The sequence below is a fragment of the Macrosteles quadrilineatus genome, unplaced genomic scaffold (assembly GCF_028750875.1).
Source record: "Macrosteles quadrilineatus isolate MER2022 unplaced genomic scaffold, UCM_ALF_1.0 Scaffold_6__1_contigs__length_79288215, whole genome shotgun sequence".
Classification (NCBI taxonomy): domain Eukaryota; kingdom Metazoa; phylum Arthropoda; class Insecta; order Hemiptera; family Cicadellidae; genus Macrosteles; species Macrosteles quadrilineatus.
In genome coordinates, this window is record NW_026542599.1 from 49,150,053 (window position 1) to 49,159,724 (window position 9,672).

Genomic DNA, 9,672 nt, shown 5'->3' on the forward strand with positions numbered 1-9,672 from the left:
TTACCGAGTGTTGTATTATTTCATCCCCTCGTGACTTGCAAGAATTGACTTGACCAGTAAACTCTGTTTGCTTATTGTGAAGTGTTTCATTCATTGACTGTGCAAGGGCTTTCATCTGGTTTTAAAAGATTTAATGGTTGATAAAACATTATGGTTCTCTTCTTCAAATAATCTGTTCACAGTGCTGGCATTTTTAAAAACTTCTTTCACAAACTGCTTTTTTTCATCAAGAAACGAATCAAGCTTGCTTTTGAAATCCGCAACCTTCTTGCTGGCATTTTCCTTGTAGCGACACAACATCTGCAGGTTGTCTGCCTCGTTAGACTGCTTTCTATCAATTTTGTCGTGCAAGCGATTGCTCTGGTCTAAAAGGTTTTCCAGCACAGACTTGCAAGTTTTTGCTTGCTCTGTCAGACTGCCTTCGGTCTTTTCATATTCTTTGATGAAATATTCTCTGACAACAACTTCCTTTGCGAATTCTTTCATCTTCTCTTGACATCTTTGGCTTTCGATTCTGAACAGATTATCAAGCTCTTCATATTCAGCACACTTGTCGTCAAAGTCGGAGCTTAAGGAACTGAACATTTCCTGTGATTGTTCGTACGACTCTTTGATGCGTGAATATTTTTCATGCCAGTCTTTCACTTGGTCGTCCAGCTCTTTCATTCGGCTTATCATTTCTTCATGAGACTCTTTAGAGATATAGAACCCCTCTCCTTGCCTGACTGCTTCCAGGTCTTTTTTGAGCTTCATTATTTCTTCAGACGCAACCTGCATAAAGTCCTTCTTGGAGATGGTCTGGTTTCTCACTGGCTTGTTCTTGATGGATCTCGCCTTAGAAGCATAGTTCAGTGTGCTCTCCGTTTCATCCAGGTTGGCCTGCGCTGGAGAGATTGTTCCGATGATGCAGGTCTTAGTCTTGCCACCAAGCGAGTCTTGTAAAAACTTTGTCAGTTTTGACTCTCTGTAAGGAATGTGTGGGTTGTTTTCCGTCAAGCATGTTATGACTCGGCCCAACGTCAACAGAGACTTGTTTATATTTGAAGCCTCGGCAAGTCTCTTGTCAACCCCCGTTGCAGATTTGTGTATGTTTTCGCTGGCTCCAGACTTGGACACGTTTTCACTTCCAGCCAAATCCACGAGGTGGAGTTTGCCACATCGCAGTACATCATCTTTGCCAGCTACAGCGTTCTCCTTGATATTCACGTTGATCGTAAAAATTGTGTGCGATCGGCCTGAGTTGAGGTTCATCTGAGTCGCCGCCACCTGTCTCCACCACCTGTCAGGTGCCTGCGCCAGGCGGACTTGACCCGAACATAAAATTAAAATGGTATAAAATTACCTGTTTCCGTCTGTGATCCTATATTTGTTGTATAGAGCAACCGGTTTCAAGGTTATAACCTCATCTTCAGGCTCTTGTTGTCACTCTTGCGAGATCGTCGAGTTTTATAAACACACAAAAACACTAACATTGAAATAAATAAACACGAGACATTGACAGACGAAGACGATTAACATAAATTCGGGAACTAGTTCCACACACGACGCGGCACGGGCAAACGTTTTGTCATGAGGTGTTATTATTATAGGTGTTATGTCATTAGGGTGTTCAGCCCAGTGTAGGATTTTTTACTGGCTGCGTGGCAAAGTGTCCAGTGTCAGTAGAGGTATTTTTCGCTGAGCTGCTCGACAAAGTTGTTGATTATAATCGGTTTAGCAACAACTTCTTGATTTTGACGTCTTATAGCTTTAACTTCATCAACAATTTGAGTGGAAATCTGCATCAACGACGCATGGTTCTCCGTGATTTCAGAGATAAGCTTCTTTTGTTTGGTTTCAAACTTGGCGAGATTATTAAATTGGTATAAAATTACCTGTTTCCGTCTGTGATCCTATATTTGTTGTATAGAGCAACTGGTTTCAAGGTTATAACCTCATCTTCAGGCTCTTGTTGTCACTCTTGCGAGATCGTTGAGTTTTATAAACACACAAAAACACTAACATTGAAATAACTAAACACGAGACATTGACAGACGAAGACGATTAACATAAATTCGGGAACTAGTTGTTGGATCCTGGGATCCAACTGGATCCACTGTTGTTCCTGGATCCACTTGGATCCTGGGAACTAGTTCCCGAATTTATGTTAATCGTCTTCGTCTGTCAATGTCTCGTGTTTATTTATTTCAATGTTAGTGTTTTTGTGTGTTTATAAAACTCGACGATCTCGCAAGAGTGACAACAAGAGCCTGAAGATGAGGTTATAACCTTGAAACCGGTTGCTCTATACAACAAATATAGGATCACAGACGGAAACAGGTAATTTTATACCATTTTAATAATCTCGCCAAGTTTGAAACCAAACAAAAGAAGCTTATCTCTGAAATCACGGACCACCATGCGTCGTTGATGCAGTTTTCCACTCAAATTGTTGATGAAGTTAAAGCTATAAGACGTCAAAATCAAGAAATTGTTGCTAAACCGATTATAATCAACTTCTTTGTCGATCAGTTCAGCGAAAAATACCTCTACTGACACTTTGCTGACACCGGTTTTCTCTAAAACAAATATAGGATTACAGACGGAAACAGGTAATTTTATACCATTTTAATATTCAAGAAGTGATCCTGGACCAAATAACATCAATATGAAGTTGGCGAGATTATTGCTTCCCTCTTCAATGACTTTGGTGATGAGATTCAGCTGATCTTGAATGTTCTTCATCGAGGGCAGAATATGTGACTTGATCACGTCTTTGTAAAGGTTTACCGAGTGTTGTATTATTTCATCCCCTCGTGACTTGCAAGAATTGACTTGACCAGTAAACTCTGTTTGCTTATTGTGAAGTGTTTCATTCATTGACTGTGCAAGGGCTTTCATCTGGTTTTAAAAGATTTAATGGTTGATAAAACATTATGGTTCTCTTCTTCAAATAATCTGTTCACAGTGCTGGCATTTTTAAAAACTTCTTTCACAAACTGCTTTTTTTCATCAAGAAACGAATCAAGCTTGCTTTTGAAATCCGCAACCTTCTTGCTGGCATCTTCCTTGTAGCGACACAACATCTGCAGGTTGTCTGCCTCGTTAGACTGCTTTCTATCAATTTTGTCGTGCAAGCGATTGCTCTGGTCTAAAAGGTTTTCCAGCACAGACTTGCAAGTTTTTGCTTGCTCTGTCAGACTGCCTTCGGTCTTTTCATATTCTTTGATGAAATATTCTCTGACAACAACTTCCTTTGCGAATTCTTTCATCTTCTCTTGACATCTTTGGCTTTCGATTCTGAACAGATTATCAAGCTCTTCATATTCAGCACACTTGTCGTCAAAGTCGGAGCTTAAGGAACTGAACATTTCCTGTGATTGTTCGTACGACTCTTTGATGCGTGAATATTTTTCATGCCAGTCTTTCACTTGGTCGTCCAGCTCTTTCATTCGGCTTATCATTTCTTCATGAGACTCTTTAGAGATATAGAACCCCTCTCCTTGCCTGACTGCTTCCAGGTCTTTTTTGAGCTTCATTATTTCTTCAGACGCAACCTGCATAAAGTCCTTCTTGGAGATGGTCTGGTTTCTCACTGGCTTGTTCTTGATGGATCTCGCCTTAGAAGCATAGTTCAGTGTGCTCTCCGTTTCATCCAGGTTGGCCTGCGCTGGAGAGATTGTTCCGATGATGCAGGTCTTAGTCTTGCCACCAAGCGAGTCTTGTAAAAACCTTGTCAGTTTTGACTCTCTGTAAGGAATGTGTGGGTTGTTTTCCGTCAAGCATGTTATGACTCGGCTCAACGTCAACAGAGACTTGTTTATATTTGAAGCCTCGGCAAGTCTCTTGTCAACCCCCGTTGCAGATTTGTGTATGTTTTCGCTGGCTCCAGACTTGGACACGTTTTCACTTCCAGCCAAATCCACGAGGTGGAGTTTGCCACATCGCAGTACATCATCTTTGCCAGCTACAGCGTTCTCCTTGATATTCACGTTGATCGTAAAAATTGTGTGCGATCGGCCTGAGTTGAGGTTCATCTGAGTCGCCGCCACCTGTCTCCACCACCTGTCAGGTGCCTGCGCCAGGCGGAGTTGACCCAAACAATCCTCCACTGGGCTGAACACCCAAGGTAAGATGTGAAGTGACACCGACCAAAGTGAGTACGGTAGCGTTCCAAGTAACCAAAAGTACATGGAGTAGAAGTTGGTCTAATTACTGGGACTATATACACTATATGATATGTAAAACAGCAACAACAGTTGAAATATTCAATTTGTTGCAACTTTGTTTCATATATTTTTGCTAGAGTGAAATGCAGTTCTGTTAGCAATTGAAACTTAGGTAAAGACAAGTTGTCTTAGTTTTCTAAACAATCAATGGCAGAAAGTGTTTTTTTTTTCTGTGTAAATTTTATGAAATTTTGCCGTATGATATAATAGACTCTGAAAAATCATTACAATTCAAGTTACTGAAACAAAAATTTCAGACAGATGATATTACACAGTTTTACGTTTAAAACTTTCAGTGAAACTAAAATAGCCCTATATAATAGGTTCTATTTGATTGTCCATTTTGATCTTGTGAATCATCAGTACAGTAGGTTTTGGTGATTCAAATCTGGACCCAGCTGTTCTTGGTCATTGTGGTTTTATAAATAATCCTGGTAAAAGAAACAGCTGGTCTGAAGAGAAACTACCTACTAAATTTCACCTTTCACTATTGATGCAATTATACATATTCAATTCCCATGTTAAAATTGTCACAAGTTTGTTAATCAACTAACTTCTGTCAAATACACAAACTTTTTTAGCAAGTCAAACTAATCGAATGACTTATTATGAGCTATAGCAACTGTTATGGACCTATAAACTTTGTCAGCAACAAAAAATAAGGTAGAAAATATAATTTTAGACACTAGTGCTCTCTGTGACTGGCTCACACAACTATGCTCTTTAAAAGAAAATTTGGGACAGCTGGTCCATATAGATGGGATGTCATTTTCAGTGTAGACCTCCCATCTATATGGACCAGCTGTAGCCAATTTTTAATTACAAAAGAACGTAGTTGTGTGAGCCAATCGCAGAATGCGCTAGTGACTAAAACTATATTTTCTACCTTATTTTTTGTTGCTGGCCAAGTTGATGGGTCATAACAGTTGCTATAGCTCACAAGAAGTCATTCCATTAGTTTGAATTAGTAAAAAAGATGTGTATTCGACAGAAGTCAGTAATTTAGATCAGCACAATCTGTCGGCGGCTCACATCAACTACAACGATTTTGGTTAAAAAAATTTCTACAAATTTAACATGGGGATGGAATTTCTAGTTGTAACATCCAATAGTCAATGATCTACACATTAAAGTTGTGTAATTTGTAATATCTCCCTTGACTATTATTAAAGTTAGACAGCTTCGTGTCACTGTCTTAATTTAATGATAAAATCGGTGAAACCAGATGGAAAAAGCACTAGTAGCGATTCATAATAAAACAAAGTTGCAATGTATGGAACCTTTTGTAAGTTTACTATCATCTCATTCTGTTTGTAGTTGGTTTAGGTCACGTAAAAATTGTTTTTAAAAATATCCAGTCCATTCTTTTTTGTAGACCTATAACAATGTGTTTAAGTTGAAACAGTACAATTTTATTGTTCCTGATTTAGCATTTAGTTCAACAGTTGCCTAGTTAGATTAGATGCCGTGTTTTGGGATCAAAATTCCAAAGCGAACTTAGCACCGACAAAGTAAAGCAGTATTAATCGATTCTGAACAAGACAAAAATCAAAATATTTTTATCAAACTCGTTAAAAAATAATTGTAACTAACCGTTGAGCCCACAGATTAATTGTTTGGTGGTTACTATATTTATATTTTCATAGTCTTTGTAAAATATTAACGCACATTGCGATGGAGTGAAGATATCATATTACTGTTCTCATTTATTACAATGTATCTCAAGAGTTTAGTACTGTACAATGTGTTAGTTTTACATATATTTTTAGGAATATACGATTGAATAATTAGCTTTTTGACAATTATTTTATGACAGCACTATTTACTAATTAGTTAATCTAAGGTTTTACCATTTTAATTTTTAAAAGCTTTAATTTGATGTACTAATTTGGCAACTATAGTTTCTTTTGTGCTGATTTATTGATAATGCAACATGTTGTTTTCTTGCAATTAATGTGTGAACTTGGTTGTATACAAAACTTATCATTTTAAAAGTTTTAAGAAATGCATGATATTCTGAGCAAACGTCATGACACTTGTGTAGACACTGCTATAAAAGTTATCCTTCAAAGATCCACAAATAGTACAAAATTGGTTATGAAAATTTGTGATCAATTGCATTTTAAAATGTATTAATGACAGACATTCCAGTTTAATTTTTGATTATGCTTCATTTTTGGGAAATCTATGATATAATTAGCTTAATTTAACATTTTTTAATAAATTATGTATTTTGTAATAATTAGGCTGAGTTGTATTACTTATCTTTCAAATATTTAATCATGATATATATTTTTTTTAATTATCAGTTTGATTTAAGTTACATGTACTGAAAAATAAATATATTATTTTAAAGAAGATACAGTAGACTCTCGCTCATCCAGACTAATGTGGTCCGGATTGCAAAAAAATCAGGACTATTGAGAGTCGAGCAGATGTTCGTAAATTTTGCCGCTACGTCGAGCAGTTTTGTTAAAACACGTGCTAATACAAACAGGAGTGTCTAAAACAATGAGAATTCCCGCAAAATGTATGCCATTAATGTGATGTTGGCTTGCTCGCACAATAAATGAAGGCGTTGAAACGTAAAGTTAGTTACGTTTTTATTTTATAATACTGTGCCGCTAAAATAATTCACAATTGCCGATCCGTACTAGCAGGAGGCCAGACAAGGCTGATCCGGATGAGTGAGAGTCTACTGTAGTTGTGTAAAGACTTTTTTGAATATAAAAAAATCATGACTCCGGTTTGGTGAAATAAATTATTATACAGCTTACAAATCAGAATTGTTGTATCATAAGTGTAGTGTTAATGAAAAAATTATATATAGGCCTACAACTGCCTTTTCAGTTCCTACATTGATTAATACAATATAAACAATGTGCACAAAACCCTTTTGTCAATATCACACATTTGTTATAAATACCCCTTAAAATGAATCGATCCGCACCTCTTTAATAATTTATTCTGTCTAGCATGTAACAGATAAAAGATATATTATACTTTTCAATTATCTCAATGCCACTTAAAATATTTTGTTAAACAATGTCAGTGAATATGAAATTATTTAGAATCATGCCGACCAGTTTTAGTGCTGATTTAAGTGCAATAATGTACACATTTTACAAAATCGAGCAGGTATATCACTGTATTAAAGATTATTTTAACTGATTATTTTGGTATTTTGATACACTTGTCCATTAACTTTGTTGTAGTTTTAAGTTAGTTTAAATTATTGATTGAATGACTTATGCTTATGGCCTAATAATTTAATTCCTTACTAAAGATATCACAATATGAGTAATACAGTAATAATTTATCATGAACTGTTTTTTCGCTGTCCTTAAGCAATGTAGCAGTGATGATAGTGTTTTATTATTAGTTTTCTAATCTGTTTAAAAGAAATGTGATTTTTAAATCACACCCATCCCAATCCAAACCAAAATTATTGATACGAGGGTTGTTTTATAAATAAGGGCCGTTTTTGGGTATACAATTATTTATTTACAATTATTAAATTTACGCCACAGCAAGGCTCCTTAGTCCTTGCTGTATACTGTCAAAATTTGCTAACAGAATGGAACCATTTGCAGCTCTGTAGGTGACGTGTACGCTTCGCTGTGGTTTAAGATTGTTTAAATATTATTGAATATCCCGCTGCATTCACGATAAGGTCAATAATACGTGATTTTGACTACAGCAAACATATATGATGCCGATATTCACCACCTGATGACTGATGGGTGATGGCCACAGTGCAATGAGTGAAGTGCAGAAATGGGTAAGGGAGTTCAAAAATGGCAGTGAAAATGTCAATTTCAGAAGGAATTTTTTAACTTCCTAAATCCTAACCCATTTACGCACTTAACGCTCTTTCTTTGCACTGGGGACCTTTCATCATCTGGCGATGTTGGCATCAAATATTTCTGTTGTGGTTAAAAAAAGTATCATTGACTTTATCTTGCATGCAATGGGATTCAATATAAAAAAAATCCTGAACACACAGCGTCACCTACAAAACTGCTAATGATTATATTCTGTTCACAAACTATACCAGTATACAGAGAGGAACTTCATTGCCTTGTACACAAACTACGGATCCATATGCAAAAACCGCACATAGGCCTACTTAAAAAACGACCCTTATATTCAGCGAGATTTAGATTGTAAATATTAAAGTTTGATTATTTTTAATGTTGTGTGAAATTTAGTTGTTTATTTTAAATCCTCTTTTTGAGTGGTTAGTCGAATCAGCGCACAACTTATGTGGTTTTTTTTTACTTTAATTTGTACTCCGCTGCCAGCTTTGCAGATTGTAAGCCAAAGATAAGATGCAAGTTACCGGTACTTAGTAATGTACTACAGGCATGGCAGTCATATCACTGTAGAAATCATTCCATCGTACTAAAATAAATTGTGATCACTACCTTGTAATAGTTTTATAAAATATGTAAATAACTCAAAATATTAATATAATATTTGTATGTACTATGTAACTTGTTACTATAAAATAAAAGTGTAATAAAAATATCATGTTTATTTTATTTGTACCCCCATCATGGTTGACTCAACAAATATGGTTTCTACTTAAGTTCTGCCAACCTGGTCCTCTTACACAAAATTGCAAATGGCGACTTTCTTATCAGGGGCAAAAACTGAGTGTCAGCCATTGTTGACTCAACCAGTAAGATTTTATATTTCCAGACACATTGATTGGCTCAAAAAGCAAATGTATCAGGAGGGTGGAAATCCACTTGCAGCCCAATGCTGTCTCAACCAGTAAGAATTCTAATATATCCACCTTCTTGATTGGCTCAAAAAGCAAATGGCGGATTTTGGTGTTGTCTCAACCAGTAAGAATAATTCTAATATATCCACCCTCTTGATTGGCTCAAAAAAGCAAATGGCGGATTTTGGTGTTGTCTCAACCAGTAAGAATAATTCTAATATATCCACCCTATTGATTGGCTCAAAAAAGCAAATGGCGGATTTTGGTGGCTAGAATAGAGAAGCAGTCGACTCTGATAGTAATGTTCCTACCAAGTTCTGCCACCCTGGTAGCCTCAAAACAAAAATTTGCCATTTTGGTGAAAAGTGGCCAATTTCGTATCCGGAGGCCAGAATAGAGTAGGAGCCAATATTGCTGACTCGACCAGCAAGGTTCCTACCAAGTTCTGCCACCCTGGTAGCCTCAAAACAAAAATTTGCCATTTTGGTGAAAAGTGGCCAATTTCGTATCCGGAGGCCAGAATAGAGTAGGAGCCATTATTGCTGACTCGACTAGCAAGGTTCCTACCAAGTTCTGCCACCCTGGTATCCTCAAAACAAAAATTTGCCATTTTGGTGAAAAGTGGCCAATTTCGTATCCGGAGGCCAGAATAGAGTAGGAGCCATTATTGCTGACTCGACTAGCAAGGTTCCTACCAAGTTCTGCCACCCTGGTATCCTCAAAACAAAAAATTGC

General features: G+C 36.7%; 2 protein-coding genes across 2 annotated transcripts; both read right to left on the reverse strand.

The window, feature by feature from the left end:
• Positions 1 to 111: 111 nt before the first annotated feature.
• On the reverse strand, positions 112 to 2,880 carry LOC128997515 (kinesin-like protein KIF11-B). The gene is made up of 2 exons (XM_054423155.1): positions 2,670 to 2,880; positions 112 to 1,304 (listed from the first exon to the last, which is right to left on the reverse strand). The coding sequence occupies exons 1-2, from the start codon at positions 2,878 to 2,880 to the stop codon at positions 112 to 114; spliced, it is 1,404 nt and encodes a 467-aa protein (XP_054279130.1).
• On the reverse strand, positions 2,877 to 4,172 carry LOC128997516 (kinesin-like protein KIF11-B). Its single transcript, XM_054423156.1, has one exon. The coding sequence runs from the start codon at positions 4,170 to 4,172 to the stop codon at positions 2,877 to 2,879; it is 1,296 nt and encodes a 431-aa protein (XP_054279131.1).
• Between the last annotated feature and the right edge of the window lie 5,500 nt (positions 4,173 to 9,672).

Excerpts from the sequence above, each read along its gene's own strand:
- LOC128997515 (XM_054423155.1), bottom strand. The coding sequence starts at position 2,880 with ATGAAAGCCCTTGCACAGTCAATGAATGAAACACTTCACAATAAGCAA. Across the intron at positions 1,305-2,669 it reads CAAAGTCATTGAAGAGGGAA|TCCGCCTGGCGCAGGCACCT; the intron begins GCAATAATCTCG and ends GTTCGGGTCAAG.
- LOC128997516 (XM_054423156.1), bottom strand. The coding sequence starts at position 4,172 with ATGTACTTTTGGTTACTTGGAACGCTACCGTACTCACTTTGGTCGGTG.